Raw genomic sequence first — 19,208 nt, 5'->3', positions numbered from 1 at the left:
TGGAGAAAAGGCAGCCTGTTTAATAAGCAGTGCTAAGAACACTGTCTATCCACATGTATAAGAATGAAACTAGACTCATATTTGTCATCTTGTGTGGAAGTAATTATAAGTAGGTCAAAGACCTTAGTGTAAAAGCTGAAACTTCGAAATGTTTGTAAGAGAAAACACGATACAGGCACAGGAAAGGATTTTATGACTAGGACTTCAGAGGTTCAGGCAATAATCCCATAAATTGAGAAAGAGAATTAGGTGAAGTTAAGACGCTTCTGCACAGTAAAGCTTCTTTAAAAAAACATCACCATGGCGCCAACACTGTCTGTGTAATGCAAAAAGCAAGACTGCCAACTGTGCATCAGAAATGGGATTCACACTTGGGCTACACGGACAACTGTAATATTAACCACCTATAACCATCTAACCAATAAATGGGCTAATTAACTGACTAGGTTGTTCTCAAAAATAAATACAAACCGCCAGTCTTTGAAAAAGTGTTCACTATCCTTAGCTATCAGGGAAGTGCAAATTTAAGCTGATGTCAGCAAGAAATGACCTCGCTCAATGGATCAGAGGACGATGGAGGAACCCTTGTTCACAGCTGAAGGGAACAGAACTTGGGCAGTTACCATCAAAATCTCTGAGGCGGGTGGTCCTTCCTCCAAAACTGAAGCTAGAACTGTCATGTGGTTCATGATATATGCCCCAAAGACTCTAAGTCCATATGCACAGAGATACTGCATGGCTATGTTCATAGTTGGACCATACACAATGGCCAGGGAAGGGAATCAGATGAATGGATGAGGAAACTGTGGTGTATATTTAATATATATGTGTGTTTCTAGCTCATGAAGCTAGAAGGGATCGTGGGGGGGGGCTATTTTTAAAGGGGTTCAGGGATAGGGTAATATAATACGGATAATAAGAAGGGGGTAATTGAGAGAACAGAGGGGGTCAGCTGGAGGGTAGGAGAGGACAATAGGTTGAGAACAAAGGATGATGACAGTGTAGGACGAGGTCATGAGAAAACCCATTATTGCGGATGCAAACTGAAAAAAACAAATGAATGCAACTTAGTCCATGAGCAGGAAACCTAAGGGGAAGGTGACCTCATGAGGGTTACCTCGTGATTCCTTCCTGATGACCTTACAACCCAGAAGAGTGAGTTATTAGGCTTAAATATGCCATTTTCTTTAAAACAGCAACTCAGTATGGAGGCCTGGCTGACCTGGAATTCACTATGTAGACCAGGCTTGCCTCAAACTCAGAGATCTGTCTGCCCCTGCTTCTCAAGGGCCGGAACTAAACGTGTATGCCAACAAACCAGGGTTTACTTTTGTCTTGACAACTCTTTTTCTGTCCGAGATCCTCCTACCCAGAGTGTGCTGGTCAATTGTATTGTAAAATGGTTTGAAGTATGGATCTAGCCTCAGGGATCTGAGAAGTTCAAGACCCAAGGCTTAAAGGTAGCGGCGGGGGTGGGGGGATCTTACGAGAACTTACTCCGTAGATTTGTGCCAAACTAGCACAAATCAATACTATAGCAGTGATCTTATTAGCTCCAGTCTAAAAACCGAGCCTCCAAGATACTCAGCTGCCCTTCGTCCTAGTTGGGAACTAGAAACAAGCATTTTTCAAAGCGATTTTGAATTTTCAAAGTTCTTTCACTTTAGTCACTCTGGGTCTTTCCTGGTCCTTCATCCTATCTTTGAATTACATAGTAAGATTCATCTAGACACCCGCAGTCAACAAAGCCGGCATTATTTGTTGCCTAGTCTTCATGGGAAGAAGCTTGTCATCTCAATATGGACAGAGCATCTCCTCAGGATAAGGAGATTTTCTTCCTGTCTCGGTCCACACACGGTGCCAACTGGCTAGCATGCTGCCTAGCACACAGCAGACATTCAACAGTTATTTGAATAGATAAAGTAAATCTTTGTTTTGTCCTGACATGCATCTTGAAAATTTAACATCACAGAGGATAGCCTTCCCCTAGAGGCTGGTTTCCACTTCCCCTCTGGTCTTTGCATCTCCCAGGGAGCACACTGAACCCCGTGACAGCAGGGCTGAGGTTGGCTTCCCATCCTTCCTCCCTTGATGCTCCATTACAGTAATTAATTCATTGTTCAAATTTCAGAGCAGGCAGGTTTTTAATCCCCTCTGGAATTGGTTTCGGATGTGGAAGTCATCGTTGCCCACCCTCTAATTACAGCTGGGAGATAATACAGCATCAGTATTGCAGTTTGGAGCTTGGCAACACGCTAGAAATAAATATCATTTGAGCTTTGAGAGCATGGCTGGCTGGAGAGGTTTTCTTTCTGTTTCACAAATTTAATGCAGAGAGGAGGCTGTGCTGATTCAAAAGAATGATTCATTAGATGTAAAATAAAAACCTAAACAGGGTGTTTTGAATCCTAAGTAAGCTGTCTTTCATTCTCAGAGTGAATTTCAAGTCAAGTGGAGTGACTTGTTTGCGTAGACTGTGCTGAGACATCACCATCCAGCTGATTGAATTTACCTAGTTTTTGTTGTGCAGTTCTTTTATGTATGCATATGCATTGGACTTTGGACAGAGAAGTTAATTTCTGAACAAGGAAGACTGTGTCAGAGTCTAAAACCATGGAGTAAGAGGAAAATGATAACCATTTTATAGACTACTATATTTGTCTTTCAAGTGCTTTCTGCATTACAGCATTACCAATTCTTACGACAACATTAAAGCAAGCAATAGCTGCCTCCCTTTCCTGTCTTAAAATTAAAGAGGAATCTATGGTCTGTGGAGAAATGAACAGTGTTGCCCCAAGTTGGACAGTTAGTGAGATCCCAAATCCAGGTCAGCCCGACCGATTTCCTTGTGGAGAAATGCTTCATCCAGTGTTCTGAGGAGACAGAACTCTTGCAAGGCTGGATGGGAAGTTAAACTGGGGATACTCACCACATTCTTGTAGAAGTAATACACTACCATCCTGGCCAGGCGGGAGTAACACCAGTGGCCATGCACAAGCAACAGCTTCTTGAGGTGGCTGAAGCGGGCAATGGCAAAGTCACTGGACATAACAGCCTAAGAGGTAAGAGCAGAGACATTGGTTTTCAACTTACAGCCACCAATACCCCCAAAGAAGCTCTCTTGAAGACAGTGCTGTATTCTAGGTCACGGCCTACCTAATCCCTTGTCATGTGCTCACTCTTAGGTGGCTCTTTAGGTTCCGACACCCCTCCTCCCTTTTTGGAAGCTGAAACCTTACTAGAATCTAAGAGGGGGGGGGGGGAGCCAGAAGGGCTAGAACTCTACTTGGCCCTTGTTTCCATCCATTTAACCAGTAATAATTTATTAAGGCCCAGTGGCAGTTGCTATTCTATGGATGAAGGAGAACAAATTCACCAGGTGATTCTCAACCTTCTGAGTACCTTTGAGTGCCTCTCGAGTAGATCATCGGATTAATATACAGATGACACCATTGGTTGGGACATGCATTTACCTGGTGCTGAGATGGACATTCTGTCATTGGGGTCATTTATAATAAGACACAGAGGTCTCTTAAGAATATGAGGTTTAGATGTGTTTGTTAGGACTCTTGGAATACTTTCAAATTAAGTCAACTCCCAGAACCTCAGTTTTATTATCTGAAAAAATGATTGACAGTCTATAATATATAATTATTATTGAAATCCCATGCGGTAACATATAAAGTGTATGCCATTGCTGGCATATGGTTAGGACCCGAAGGGTGACAGAGAAGTAGGGCTGCTGTCCTTATTCTCAGCATCAAATTAAAGCAGCATCTTCCCTGGTGGTGAGACTATGAGCATTGATAGTTCAGAAAACAGGGTCTGATTTAATGGGGAAGAATAGCATCTCATTTTAGTAGCTTGTTGCATATTGAATTTTTAGAGAATTAAGTATACTTGAAAATGTACTAATTAACTTATGAAGCAATAAAGTATATTCCCTATGTCTGTCACTCCTTATGGAGGTCACAAGGATATGTGGAGTCAGAGAAAGGCTTATTTATGCGGTGTAGCCTTAGACTATTGCTATGATTGATTTTTTTTTTTTTTTTTTTTTTTTGTAGAAGCCACATAGCCTCAATGTCTCTCTGTTTTAAAGGACTGAGTAGGATTTTGGTAAAAGAGGACACAGAGGCATGGAAGTCCCCCTGACAGTCAGTTAAAAATTCTGTGAAGCTCAAAGGAAGGTTTCTTCAGCTCCCTGGGATATTCCTCAAGCCTACAGTAAGGCTAAAGGAGAGAAGACAAGAAGAAAGATGAGATAAAGGGCACAGTACCTGCATGCCTTCCTGCCCAGATATTCCAATGCCAATGTCAGCAGCCTGAATCATGCTTACATCATTGGCTCCATCCCCTGAAAGAAAAGAGGCCATCACGCACCTTTATACCTGGTCCAACCACTCAGTGGTGAGAAGGCTCAGAGTGGCCCATTTGTACAGAAGAATCCTTTCAACATTCCCCTAAATAGAATATCACTTTTACCATTTTTGGCCTGAAAATTTTCTTGTTCTTCAACTATGAATAAGAAACTCTGCTTTATTTTAAATCTCTCAATGATTACTTCTTATTGACTTTTTACTCCATCAATGATGATCAAAAGTGTCATGAATGGTCCTTTACAATGTTCAGAAAGGCCTTTGCACATCTTAGAATAGATTTTGCTGAAGAGTAAATTGAGACTCTGACCAATTTTGAGACTTTGGTGAGGGCTGTCCATCCGGTACTGGAACTTGGGTCTTTCTGTTCTGATTCTGGGGCTGTTAGGGATTTGATGTAATATGTCTCCTGAAAGGCTTGTGTGTTTAAAAGGGTTGGTCCCCAGCTGGTGCATCCATCCACTGAGAAGTGATTATGTCATAAGGGCTCTGACTTTATGAGTGGAACAATCCAGTCATGAATTTATAATTTGATGGTATTCTTGGGAGCTGGTGGGAAGTGGGGCCTGGCTAAAGGAAGTAGGTGACTTGGGACATGCCTTTGAAGGGTGTCTTCTCTCAGGCACCTTCCTGTCTCTCTCTCTCAGTTTTGATTGCCATGAGATGGCACTTCTGTTCCATCATACTCCCTCCATGATGACGTGTGTGTGCACGCGTGTTAGAGTTAGAACAAATGCTAATTGAGATTCTACCATGGGGTCACATCTGTAGATCATCCTCTCTGAGATCCTGCCTCACACTTCAGGAGGACATTGTGTAGCCAGAACCGAAACTGCCCAAACTATGAGCAAAATAAACAGTCACTCACTTGAAGCTGTTCAGGTCAGATATTTTATCACAATGACAAAGAGGTGACTGAAACAAGGCCTAAGGGCCTCCCCTATTTTAGTTTGACTTGAATCAACTACCATATCAAGATAACTAGAATGCAGGGACAGCCAGCTCATCAGAGACCATGAGTAAGACCCAAAGGAATGGATGACATTCAGTTTTCTATATAAATATAGAAAAAAATGAGATTTATTCACTGATATTTTTTAGCTGAAATATAGTATGACATTGAGTAAATTAAGCTTTCATGAAACTGGAGATAAGGTCATGAAAGCATGCACACACACACACACACACACACACACACACACACACACACACACACACACAGAGACACCCTACCTCTGATACCAGGACTGTTGAATAGACTGTTCTCTAATGTAGTAAAAACCTCTGTATCTACAATACAGAAATAGTTACCATCTTATATTTATTGAAATGTGGCTGGTGAAGATCTATTTAATTCAAGAAGCCACATACAGTTCTATACAGTGAGGGCATCTTACTGAGCCCAAATCTCCCCAGTGCTTTATCATGTAAGCCAGAGCTCAGCAAGCTAAACTCTAAAGGATCAGATAAATATTTTGCGCTTTGTAAGCTTCAAAGCAAAGTGAAATAATTATTGCTGAAAGGCTAGTAGTATTAAATTTTATGTTTAAAAACACAGAACCATTATAAGCTTCCATACAAAAATATACAGTAGGCTGGAGTTAGCCTGTGGGCTCTGGTTGGTCACCCTGTTAGACACAGTGTTTACTATAGTCTCCTTCAGTACCCACTGTTTTTCCCTAGTAGCTTCTCATACATAAGCTGTAATTAAGTTTACATTGTTTATGATAGAGAATAATGGAATTGGAGAGGAGAGAGAATAATTCCTCCACAATTATTTGGCAACAAGTATATGGCGCTTTTAAATGTTATCACTAATATTGTACTCCATAAATTTATGTAATTTATGTGCCAATTAAAAATGTAGTAGTTGTCTTTCTTGGTAGACCTTGTCATTATAATAGCGATTCTTTTCTCGATAGCACAGCAGTCCATAATTTTAATCCTCTCAAAGGCAGAATAAAGCTAAGCTTTAACTTCTGTTGGCACACCAGGAGAAGCAGAGGTGTGGAATCATGCTATTTCTCGCCCTGTTGGTTTTGTTTCTGTTGCTACGGGAGTGAAGCCAATCTCTAACCTCAGAGAGTATGTGCTGGGCTATTGCCTAGTGTGTATCTGAATTAGAGAAGAGGGCAGTTCACAGTACTGAAGTAGTGATGCAGTTGCTAAGGATCTGCTCCTTTCATCTTTGTCTCTGAGATCTGATCTGATGTATCCCAGATTGGCCTAGACCTTTCTGTGTAGGTGAGGATAACTTTGAATTTTGGGCCTACTGCTTCTTCCTCCCATGTGTCCAGGTTATAGGCATATGCCACTGTGCCTGGTTCTCTCAGTTTTTAAATTCAGTTTTTATATTGCATATGGGGACTATGAAAAAGAAGATAATATTTTCCAGATCTCTAAGCCGGGAGAGAAGAAAAAAGAGAGGACTCTTTTCTTCTGTAGAGATGACCCTAAGTAGAATTACTTAGTTACCCTTATCTCTGTATATCTGAAACTATGGACAGTGATACACTCTATAGACAATTTTTGTATATATATATATATATATATATATATATATATATATATGCAATGATAGTAAGTTTTACTTCATAAATTATGTCCAATAAAAGGTTAATAATAACTAATAATATAATATTATATCAAATTAGAATAATATATCATAATAGTTATTTAAACTCATGACTGTTGATTTCTATAATTATCTTCTCTTAGGTCCAAAGACAACTAAAATTTCAGAGACCAGGTTGACGTACGTGAGTTGAGAGATGGGGGTGGTGGTGGCTATATTTAATATATGTATGGAATGTGTTCATCTTGAGATCAAATAGTGAATGAAACAGACCCTGTCCCTATAAGCTTATGTGTAGTAGGTACGATGAGGAATGGGAATCCCCCCAAAAGGGCAAGATATGGGTGGGGGTAGAGTGTTTTACAGAACATTTTGTACAAAGGCTTGGAGAGATGGGGGTAAGGAGGAAGGCCCATAGAGAATGGCAAGTAATTTAATTTAATTTGGACAGAATATGAAGAGCCCAGTGATAAGGAATGATAAGGCCATGATAAGAAACACCATCAGTGAGTTAGTGTAGACCAGATCATGAAGATTCTTATAAGTCAGGCTTCTTGTTCCTGGGAGGTACTTGGTGGGAAATTTTTATTTCTGTGCTTGATATGATTAACCCTTGATCTTCTGACCAATTTATCATCAACCAACAAGAGTCAATTAAGAATATGCCTTGGATGTAGAAACTAGCATATAAAATTAAAAGATACCATCTAAAGATTTGAAATACCCCTACCAGCCTTCTATCCCCAGAAGAATAGCATACTTGTAGGGATACTCGGTGTTACCATGGGTAAATAAATTTGCGAGGGTATGTGATAATGTCTCTTAGTGGAGCTCTCTTGCTTGTCTATTTGTGGTAGAAATACTTTTTAAGACTATATATTTTGAGTTCAGGGCCCTTGTTTGGCAGTGACTTCCATCTAAGATCTGATTTTTATTTGGCTAACTGTCCAGTTCTAAGCGCTTTGATCATTGCTCTAATCTAGTGGGCCCTATTTCATCTCCTAACATCGACATCTAGACTGCGATTTTTATCAAAGACCTCTGCCTACTCATATTGTTTTTCACAGCTGATCCAGGTCAGGTCAATCCTGCTCAGATACTACCCACATTCCAGCATGATAGGTACCTATGGAAAGAGTCATGACGCTCAACTTGTCTCGCACCAGCTTGACAATCATACTCTTCTGCAGTGGGGTGGAGCGGCAACACAGGACAGACCGACAATACTGAGTCAACTCCAGGAACTTATTCTCCAGCTTTCCCTGGAAAATTGCATTCAGTGTCTTCCCATCAATGACCAGTCCAATTGCAGGAGCCATAGCTCCCGAGTTAACAGATGGCATCTTAGGTGGGATGAGGTGCCCACAGAGTTTTCTGGCTGGCTGCTGTGGTTCATGAAATCTCTTTATGTCTTCCAATGCACAATTGAGGATGGACTCACAGGTTTCCTGCAGAGTGTCATATAATAAAGTGTTAGTAAGCAGCCTTGAATGCTAAAACTGTACCTTTATTTTTAGTAAGATAATTATAAAACTCTGTCATATAAGTTATTCAGGAATTTTCCCTCTAAGTTCATTGCTCATTTCTCTGCAGTATTTGAAGCAGCATTAAACCATACTAATTTCTGAGACATTAGTGGCCAGAATAGGAGAAGGTGATTAGAAGTGGAAGTGGCTGTTGCAAGACGGCAACTGAGTTGGGCTGGGTGTAGGATAGAAATCAGTACTAATATGTTGGTAGACACTGACAACATTTCATGCTGTTATAGGAGCTGTTTTCTGTCTCTTACAGGCCTTTCCAGTTCCCTGTTGTGCCTTTACACATTGTTGTAGGTATCCCCGGTCTTGGTTTAGAGATCAGGAGGTTGAAACGATGAGGAACTTAGTACTTTATGTCAGCCAAATAGTAGTGAGGCAGGAGCCTTACTTTTTCAAATGTGGCTTCCTAACTTGGAAAGAAATCCATCACTCTGGGTAAGATCTATTGGTCTATTCCACAGAGGTCTAAAGAACTGTGCTATACAGCGTTTTTCATGTTGGTCTGAACTGACCATGAATGTGAAATTATTACTGGTTCAAAGAGTCTTCTTTGTGATCATTTTTTCTACTTTGAGATGGTCTTTTGATATAGTCCACGTTGGCCTTGAGCTCTGTTTTTTTTATTTTGTTTTTGTTTTTGTTTTTTTTTTTCCAAGACGGGGTTTCTCTGTATAGCCCTGGCTGTCCCGGAACTCACTCTGTAGACCAGGCTGGCCTCAAACTCAGAAATCCGCCTGACTCTGCCTCCCAAGTGCTGGGATTAAAGGCGTGCGCCACCACGCCTGGCCAGGTTGGCCTTGAATTAGTGATATTACTGTTCCTCTTTTCAAGTGATTAAAGATGTACCACTATCATGTTAGTTTTATGATTTTTTAAAATAAATGATGCCATTTTGAAATTTGGTGAGGAAGTTGTTTTAAATTAGCAATTCTTTTCTAATACTTTGAATTATATCAATGATAAAATTAAATCATAGTACTAATTGTTCTTCTGATATCTCTTCAACTCGTGTAAACATTACCTTTTAATAAAGCTTGAGAAGTCAGAAGATAATAGTATAAATCACTTTAATAGCATGCTGTACTCATATGAACTGGATTTTCTATTTAAGTATGGCATGCATGCATTTCTGTCTGGATGTTTGCATCTGTGTTGGTGAATGTGTAGATGTGTGTGCCTGTGTCCTGTGCATGTGGAGTCCAGAGGGGATGTTGGGTGCCTGCCATGAACTTTCTCCACTTTACCAAGACAAGGTCTTTTCCTACAACTTGTCAATTTGGCTAATCTAGCAGCTTGCCCTGGGGATTCCCTGTCTTAGCCTTCTAAGTGCTGGGATTTCAGGCATGCCCCATGCTCACTTGACATGCAGGTTGTGGGGATCTGAACTCTGATCCTATACTTGTGCTACAAGTACTTTACTCTGAGTCATCCACTGAGCCTATCAGGGTTTTTTTTTCCCCCCATGGTAAGGGATGATATTTCTTTATTAGTCAAAATGCTAAAAGTCTATTCAAAAAGTAAAGTATTATTTGAATTAATTAATTTGAATAAAAACATTAAGAGAAATAGTAGCGGTGGTATGTGGATTTGGGTAGATTTTGTGAAGTTACTCCTTAAGTGACAGATCTGGGGCAGATTGATCTATTGTCTAACAATCATTGGAGTAATTCCTGGAGTAGATACAACCCACTTTCCTGAATCTTCCCTTAGGAGATGCTAAATTGCTATTGCAGACAGAAGGACTTACAAGAGCCAGGAGGGGCCACAGGAGCTGGTTCTAGAGTAAAAAGTGTTTCCAGAGCATTTGTTTAAAAAAGATAATGGGGTGATTTTTGCTGGATGTTGGGCTTGGTTCTAGTTCTATAAATTCTTCTGGACTGGACCACACAGTCACAGGAGCTGTGAAGTTCACAACTAAACCTGAACCCACTTATTTCCACGTTTTAATCACAATAGTTCTAGTTACTGAATATTTAACATTTTGTCAGGAACTTGCAGTAAACAATGCTGTAGTGATTCCTTCCAGTCATTGACCTAATGACTCTCCCAAAGAAGAGAAATTTTACACACACACACACACACACACACACACACACACACACACACACACACTCACACACACACACACGATATATCTTCCCAAGTTGACTTCTACTTCAGAGCTCTTTCTCATTCACTCTAGTAGCTTGCCTTGGGAGGAATCTGGTGCCATGTTGTGTAGCAGTCTGTGGCAAAGCCTAGAGGACTGTGAATTGAGATCTGTTAATAGCTGTGAGGGTCAACTTGGAAGCAGGGTTCCTTCCTACCTATAAACCTAGTTGAATTTCATCTGGCCTCAGAGCCCTGGAAAGGTAGTCTATAACTTTACTGAGACCTTCACCCACAAACCCTAGCTCAGAAATCTCTAGGTTTCTAACTTCCAGAACCTCGGGAACATAAAGGACTGTTTCAGCTGCTAAGCCTAGGGATAACTTGTCATGAAGCACTAGCTAACAAATATAAGGACTAAGTAAGTATTTTTCCTCTGTGATCTTATTTAATCTTTCTAGTAGTATGCAAAATAAGTATTTTTAATACATGCTTTAGAGCAGAGGATGAAAGATATGGAGTATACGATTTGGAGCATTTGAAGCTCTAAAGGCGTTGTCAATAGTAATAGTAATGATGGCTATTATTATTAGTTCCTTTTGAAAAAATGCATTTCTAGTTTTAGAATTTATAGACACGAAAACCCATAAAACCTGCTTATTGCTTTAAGATATATACAAAAGAGATAGTAAATCTAAATATGTTTATAGTTAGGTAAATTAAAACCTGTGGAGAAAATGTTCACTGAATAGGTAATTACATTAAACTAAGGCTTAAATAAAGCTGAGATTTAGATTGTGTTTTCTCATTTTCTGGATTAATATTATTTATATATCTACTTACTCCCAGGGAAAAAGGCTAAGGGAGACTATTCTTACTGGATGTATAAGGGTGTAAAGATTCAAGTGTAATCTTTGGGCAGTCTCAACCTTTGGGTTGTGACCCCCTTTGGGATTGGAACAACCCATTTGCAGGGGTTGTCTAAGACCATCAGAAAACACAGATATTTACATTATAATTCATAACAATAGAAAAATTAGTTATGAAGTAGTGACAAAAATAATTTTATGCTTGGGGGTCACCACATCATGAGGAAGTAACTGTACTCAAGGGTTGAAGCATGAGGGAGGTTGAGAACCGCTGTCTAAGAGGGTCCTGGACAGCTCTGAAGGAGTTGACAGTGATGGAGTTGAAAATTCAGTGACTAAACCCACAGTGACTTGGAGTGTGGCCAACTGTTCTTTAGAAACTTGACTTGTTAATCAAACATCTTCAGTTTCCTATGGGAATGCATCTCATTAAGTAGAAGCCAGCCTACTGCACCCTCCTTAGTCTGATTGTCCTACAGACTTGCAGATATTCAATCTTCAAAGTTATCCACAGGAAAAGGATGCTTATAGACCAAATTTACATCTTAAGGGACATAGGCATGCTTTGTATTGTGTGTGTGTGTGTGTGTGTGTGTGTGTGTACATGATCATGCACATGGGTGAATGTGGAGACCAGAGATTGATGTAGGGCGTCTTCTTCAATCACTTTCCACCATATTTTCGAGTCTGGGTCTTAGTGAACCACGGGCTCGCTCTGTTCAGCTTACCTGTCTGATGCTCGAGTCCCAGTGGTTTCTTCCTCCCCAGCGCTGAGATTAGAGGCATACACTGCCATGACCACCTCATTTATATGGGTTGGGGACTGAATCCAGGTTCTTATGCTTTTGAGGCACATACTTTACTAACTGGAACAGATCCCCAGTCCTCCCTTCCCTCCCCACACATTCAAACAATGCATCTTTCTTCATGGTATAAAGACCAAATATAAATCTTCCCAAACTTCTATCCTAGGGTCTCGCTCAGCCAGCAAGACCTGAGAGCACTCTCTTTCTCACTCTGGTTGCTTCCATTCACCTGCCTTTCCACTTCTCCTTCCCCATGGAATATACTAGGTTCCCAGGTTCTCTCTTCCCATGGCCCCTTGGGTACAGTGCTCTTCTTGTCCAGCTCCTCTGAATCTCATCCCTGCTCCACTGACAGGGGATACATCTCAGCACTCACTTTCCACATTCCTTACTTCACTTTCTACATCTGCCTCCCCAGTACAAACTCTGACGATAGCTGGGAAGACATTTCGTGAGGTCTCATACCGTGCCTTCCTGGTCCTCATACTTGCACAACCTGCTCTGGTGGGAAATACTGATTTCTGGTTTGTTCTTACACCTTCTCTCCCATCCCATCACGACATAGCCCCATGGTGCATTACTCCTCTTAGGATGCTGCTCCACGACATATAAATTGATGTTGAAAATTTAAGCTCCGGATAATTTCAGTTTAAGTGGGACTTGTCAATAGGGGGGTTAATCTTAACCAGCAAGATACTGACCATTGAGTAAATGGGTGTGGTATATGTGACTTGCACTAGCCTGACAAGAAAGCAGAACTCTAGATTTGGTGTCCTGACTAGCAGACTAGTAGGGAAAACTGTTGAGCAGGAGACGGAGCCTTTGTGGTTTTAAAGTAAAGTAGGGAAGCTCAAACTCTCTGGTAAGTAGCAATCAAAATGACCTGTTTACTAAGTATGCGGATGGATTATTGAATGCTGGGCTGAATGACTTTCAGATTTTCTGAGATCCAAGATCTCGAGAGTTGGCTGAGGGACTGCTATGTATATCAGCATTCAATCCCTCTTTGGCCTTACCTGATTCTCTGTGTTAATGGAGTACACTGTGTCAGTCTGATCCAGCAGTTTGCAGGAATATGCGATATTGACGGCTGTCTCCTGCTTATCTCCCGTCAAAACCCAGAGCTGGATTCCAGCCTCCCGCAGTGCAGCGATGGTATCTGGAACCCCTTCCTGGAGTCGATCTTCAATCCCAGTGGCTCCTGGAGACACCAAAGACACGGGAGCACAGTTAGGTCAAATGTGTGGCAGCTTACTTCTCCCACAGCATTATACAACCATTAATCAAATATGCTCTCTGTATTAGTCTGTGCACACAGGATACAACCAGGAACTAGATAACGATGATGGGTATGCTGGCGAATTTTATGTTAACTTGACATAAGCTAGAGTCATTTTGGAGAAGGAAACCCCAATTAAGATTACTCTGTAAGACTGGGCTGTAGGCAAGCCTATAGGGCATTTTGTTAATTAGTGATTGATGTGGGTGGGCCCAGCCCAGTATAGCTTATTGTGTGTATGTGGCCACCTCTGGGCTGGTGGTCCTGGGTTCTATAAGAAAACAGGCTGAACTAGCCATAAGGAACAAGCCAGTAAGCTGGACTCCTCCTTGATCCCTGGATCAGTCCCCGCCTCCAGGTTTCTGCCTTATTTGAGTTTCTGCCTTGACTTCCTTCAATGATGAAAAGTAATGTGGAAGCATAGGCCAAATAAACCAATTCTTCCTCAACTTCCTTTGGTCACGGTGTTTCATCAGAGCACTAGTAACCCTATTTAGGATAACTGCTACCTGTCCAGAACTCAGACATTGGAAGGTTTGCAGATGGGCTACATGGCAAGATCAGAGTGCTTTGTGAGCAGATACAGAACTTCACCTCGAAAGTCAAGGAAAAGTCTTGCTGATGAACAACGATTTCTGTTCAGACCAGGGAGATCAATGGCAGAGGTAAAGGGACATTCCAGGTAGAGGGACCAACAGGTGTGAAGACCTAGAATTCAGAGTATGAGATGACTTTCTAGTCAGGAGGAGAGTGAGTGAGAGGGAAATAGGTTTTAGAGTCATATCAAGGCCTGGAGGGATATGGAATTTATTTGGTCACAAAGAAAGCTGTAAAAGGGCGTTAAGTTGGGGAGGGGCAGGAGCAGGTGTGTATTCTCAGATCATTCTAGAGAGTGGATTGGAAAGTGGAGAGTCAGGGTGAGAGATTCTCAGGGACTAAGCAGGAGTGTACAGGGGACCTGGTGGTGGCCTGTAGTGACACAAGGCAGTGAGTATTGAAGAGAGCAAACAGAAACTTGCTTTGGTGCAGAAAACAGCAGATTTAATCGGGACTCCTGTTTGTTTTCGATATGCACAGTCATGCATAATTAGATATACAGGTACCATCATCTGTGGATGATCTCGAGCTCTGCCTTAACCCCGATGAATACGTACCCATATATCGAATAGTTGCTAAGTGCTTAATCAAAACTCAATCTGCACTTGAAGTGAGATTCATTCCAGGCCACACACTAATGGCTAACCATTTCACTTAGGGTACAAGCAAAGGCTTTGTTTCTGTGAACAATCCAGGGTGGTAAACCATTGGCAAAGCAGTTAGATTGGCTGCACACTGAGAAAGCAACTTATATTTTGAGACTTGGTATGAAGGCCATGCGGCATTTTTGGTGGTCACAGGCTTCTGCTTTCTATTTATTTATTTATTTATTTATTTATTTATTTATTTATTTATTTATTATATGTAAGCACACTGTAGCTGTCTTCAGACACTCCAGAAGAGGGAGTCAGATCTCGTTAAGGATGGTTGTGAGCCACCATGTGGTTGCTGGGATTTGAACTCTGCACCTTTGGAAGAGCAGTCAGGTGCTCTTACCCACTGAGCCATCTCTCCAGCCCAGGCTTCTGCTTTCAAGTCACATTTCCCAGACACCTTGAGGTGAAGAAAGGGACCCATCTCTCTTCAAATGTGACTGTTTTGTATTTCAGGTACAAATGCATAGGTAAACAACTCTGTGGGCAGTGATGACTTAAATATCGTTTCTCTGTGAGGTTTAGCCTGCGAGGCGAGCTCAGGAGATCGATTTACGGTACAGGGAGGCTGTGTGGAGGGACGAGGGAAAACACATTTATTTGTGTGAAAGAGAAAATGAAACAGGAAGGTTGTGAACGCCTCTCCTAGACAGGGAAGCTGACAGGCTCTGACAAGTGAGTCCTTCAGCAGGGCCAGCTGATGAATATCTTCTGCAGCTGAGACTTGGTGCTACCCCAAGCCCAAGACATGTCCAGGAGATGAGAGAGCGGTGGGAACCCCAGATGGGGTGACCGCCTGTGGCCTTGTGTGGTGGGAAGACTACTCTGGACTTGCTGCCTTCTGGTTCTTGTGAAAACAATTCTTGTTTCCAGCTTTAGAAGTGTCAGGGCCTAGAAGGCAGCAAACATAGCAGCCAGTGCACAAGGCAAGAGGCAGAAGGTGCTAAAGAGTCAAAAGTTCTGTTTGAAGGCTGACCAACGAATCTGCTGCTACCATTTAGGTGTCAAGGCCCCACCATCTTGTAGCAATGAAAGACGGCCTTTGGTTTAGTGGCCAGTGTATAGTCCTAATTCTCTCTTCTGTGTCGTTTTAGAGGGGGGTCTGTGAAAGATTCCCTAAACCTAAACTCCTTCCGGCTGCTTCTAGCCTGTCCTGGTGGCCTCAGAGTGATTAACGACAAGGGCATCTCTTCCAGGACAGGAGGAGAGTCATTTTCCTAAGCAAGGCTTCTCACTTTTCATCTCTGCAATGCTCTGTCTTCCTACAGACATCCAGCCTGTCTCCTAGCCAGTCTCGGTACTTTCCCTCTTGCCCAGCATCATCAGCCTACCTTTTTTTTTTTTTTTTTTTTTTAATAGTTGTAGCCCTGGAGATTTTACTAAAGTACTCCAGGGAATGTTTAGCATGCGATTTCCATGACCCTTCATGATCTGGGATCCTCTGGCCTCTCTCAGCTCCTCTCAGTTCTCCTTTGTATTCTGTAGTCCATCGAAAGCATTAAATCTTAGGCATTTCCCTGTCTCCTCAGACCTCACTTCCTGCTTTTCATTTAGATCCGATATTCTGTCATGAACACTCCCCCTTTTTCTGAATAACTTATCTTGTTCTTTGCAATTAGTGGCCTTTCCAAACCCTCTTGACCCCATTGCGAGTTGGCACCTCTTATTTTGCATTTATATCCCATCTGTACATCTGTCCCAGCTCCCGTCACTTCCTGAATGATGATCTGACTTGCTTAATCATCCAGGCTAGATTCTGAAGTGTGGGAATATGGAAGCTGTGGTTCCAATTTCTCACTCCAGCTGCAAAGTCTAGCATGCTACTTCGTGCACATAGTAGGTGTACAGCAAACATTTGATTAGGCAGAGGATTTTGCTGTTGGGGACGAAGCCAAACTTATGGGCTTCTTTTTCCAGCAGGAAATCCAGGAATGCTCTCAGGACAACCCCAGGAAACAGGGCTGATTGCTGGTATGGTCCAATTATGCCAAATATCTGGAAAGACCCAGGGAAGGCTCCTAATTGAGACAAAATTGTAACAGCATCAGAATCCTGGCCAAGAGTTCCTTTCCTAACTTGCAGCCTTCCTCTCTCATTGTCTTTATGTAGTGATGTCTTATTTTTAGCTACCGAGTAAAGTGAGATGATTCTCCAGGTGCTGGGCTGTCTCCATCAGCAGCTCCTCTCGGTTGTCAAGGGATGCCTCAGCCTCACGCCGGAAGCTGGCCCACCTCTGGAAGTCCTCCTCATCTACAACCTAGGAGACAGGAGAGGATTATCAGTAACTTTGAACGGAGCAGCAAATGGGATTCCTCCTTGTTCCCGATATGCTGACCTCTAAGTCTGTGTGGACCTCACAGAACTGGGTGAGAATTCTCCATCGTGATATTTTGAATACAATAAATTGATGAAAGATTAAACCCTACGTTCCATGATCACCAAACATCTGCTGAGTTCCTACTATGCTCACGTTTCAGGATGCTACAGATTATATGCTGATGGAAGGTGAGGTGATTTCATCAGGTAAGTGACTTAAATGCCTAGTTCATTTCAAGGAGTACTATGCAAACAGGGAAAAGGACAGTACTATAGTCTGTTGTTGATGGAGAGTAACTTGCTTTGTTGGATGGTGCGGTCTTCCTGACAGCTGACATGTAAAATAAGACTCAAGGAGTCCATGCTGCAGTTATGCCCAGAGTATGGACAATGGGAGGGAGGAGAGTTCCAGGAGAAGTTAGAGTTGGAGGGGGTGAATATGGTCAAAATATATTGTATAAAATTCTGAAGGAGTTAGTAAAAATGTTAAAAAAGAACCCAAATCCTAGGAATCATGAGGAAGAGAAAGTCAAGTACTATGAAACAGCAATGAACTTGGCCCCATTTCTATCCAGCAATGCATCAGGAAACCAGCAGCCATATTTTCCACGGCTTGTAGACCAATTTATCAGGCAGAGAGTCAAATATCCAGAGACATGATGTGTTTCTACTTTGGAGTCCCAGAGTACCTTTGGCCCACCGTGTTATATTTATGCATTCTCTTTTTATAAACGAATGATTCTTTTATACAATCACAGATATTAATGGAGTCATTCTATGTGACACTATAAGGAAAATCAAGGGGACACAGGTCTTTTTTTATTTGTTTGTTTTGAGACAGGACCTCACAATGTAGCCTTGGCTGTCTTGGGACTCACAGAGATCTATCTGCCTCTGCCTCCTAAGTGCTAGGATTAAAGGCATACACCACCATTCTGGGCCATGAGTAGGACTTTTGCATCTGAGAAATGAACAGTGTATAACAGGAGACACACTAGACACAGACATATGGAAAACAGACAATGGTAAGAGTATAGTTATTCTATGACAAGCTATCCTAAAGACACATCAAAAAATGGTGAGGTTGGAACTTGTACCCAGATGGGTACAAGATGGGTCTGGTTTTAAAGTGAGGATATTTAATCTCCATGAATCAAATGAGCAGCCATGGGGGTCTGTAGAAGAGAAACTGATTCTGGCCACCTCAAAATGTGTTAGCATCATGGCATTCCTACCAGATATTACACAACTCATCAGACGCCCTTGCCCTGTTCCCCCTTTCCTACCTCTTCTGTTGGTGCTGCAGAGTCAAGAGGTGAGGGATCTGTATGGCCAAGAGCCATAGGGTAAAACAATATCTAATGGTGGGGACTGTAGGCACAATCAGAACACAGCTGAACACGTCCTCATCACAGGGGTCAGTTGTTACATAGCTATGCAAATTGGTGCTGTCAGTGAAGACTCAGATTCTCAATAGAAAACAGAAAGCTAGATTTCCTTCATGGGAACACATACATACACATACACCCTCTCCAGATTTTAATTTAGACAAATAATTCAAAAATTAAAAGACTACTTTGAAGATAAAATTATTTCTATGAATGGGTAGATAGGATCAAGATACTTTGAGTACATGCATAAAATTTTCAAAGAATAAATAATAAATAAATTTATGAGTTGAAGGCCACCCATTACACATATAATAAAGATAGAGAATAGTTAAAGACACCGATATCTAGTTTTTATGTTCAGATTTTTGCTTCAGCAAAATTGTCACAATCATAGATTTTTGGCCTTGAGTCAGAATAGTTAAACCTAGCTAGGTGTGATGCAGAACCATAATCCCAGTGACTTAGGAACTTGAGGCAGGTGATCACAAGTTCAAGGTTTGCTTAGACAACTCAGTGAGATTCTGCTTCTAAAAGCTACTGAGAATATAAACAACACCACAAAGTAAAGGCTGTAGGCAGAGCCTGGTGGTGGAGTCCTTATTTAATGTATGTGCTTGGTCCTAGAGCCAATAGCCAAGAAGATTAACTTGGGATCTATTAATAACACAAACCAATGGTCTTTTGAGGAGAGAGAGAGAGAGAGAGAGAGAGAGAGAG

General features: G+C 41.6%; 1 protein-coding gene and 1 long non-coding RNA gene across 3 annotated transcripts in view; one reads left to right on the top strand and one right to left on the bottom strand.

Annotated features, from left to right (window-relative positions):
* Atp10b (ATPase phospholipid transporting 10B (putative)) overlaps window positions 1-19,208 on the bottom strand; it is a 183,025-nt gene that overhangs the window by 19,204 nt on the left and 144,613 nt on the right. For both annotated transcript variants that reach the window (XM_021213839.2, XM_029546265.1), the window contains exons 14-18: window positions 16,915-17,041; window positions 13,272-13,456; window positions 8,081-8,402; window positions 4,281-4,357; window positions 2,930-3,055 (exon numbers count right to left, since the gene is read on the bottom strand). In XM_021213839.2, coding sequence (XP_021069498.1) covers window positions 2,930-3,055; window positions 4,281-4,357; window positions 8,081-8,402; window positions 13,272-13,456; window positions 16,915-17,041 — 837 coding nt within the window. The remainder of the gene's footprint in view (window positions 1-2,929; window positions 3,056-4,280; window positions 4,358-8,080; window positions 8,403-13,271; window positions 13,457-16,914; window positions 17,042-19,208) is intronic.
* On the top strand, window positions 6,493-9,385 carry LOC110332568. The gene is made up of 3 exons (XR_002381034.1): window positions 6,493-6,623; window positions 8,022-9,089; window positions 9,283-9,385. It is a non-coding gene; the product is annotated as an uncharacterized LOC110332568 (long non-coding RNA).

This window comes from Mus pahari, chromosome 14 (genome assembly GCF_900095145.1).
Source record: "Mus pahari chromosome 14, PAHARI_EIJ_v1.1, whole genome shotgun sequence".
NCBI classification, from domain to species: Eukaryota; Metazoa; Chordata; class Mammalia; order Rodentia; family Muridae; genus Mus; species Mus pahari.
Note: the sequence above shows the minus strand (reverse complement) of the source record. Positions and strands in the feature narration are given on the sequence as shown.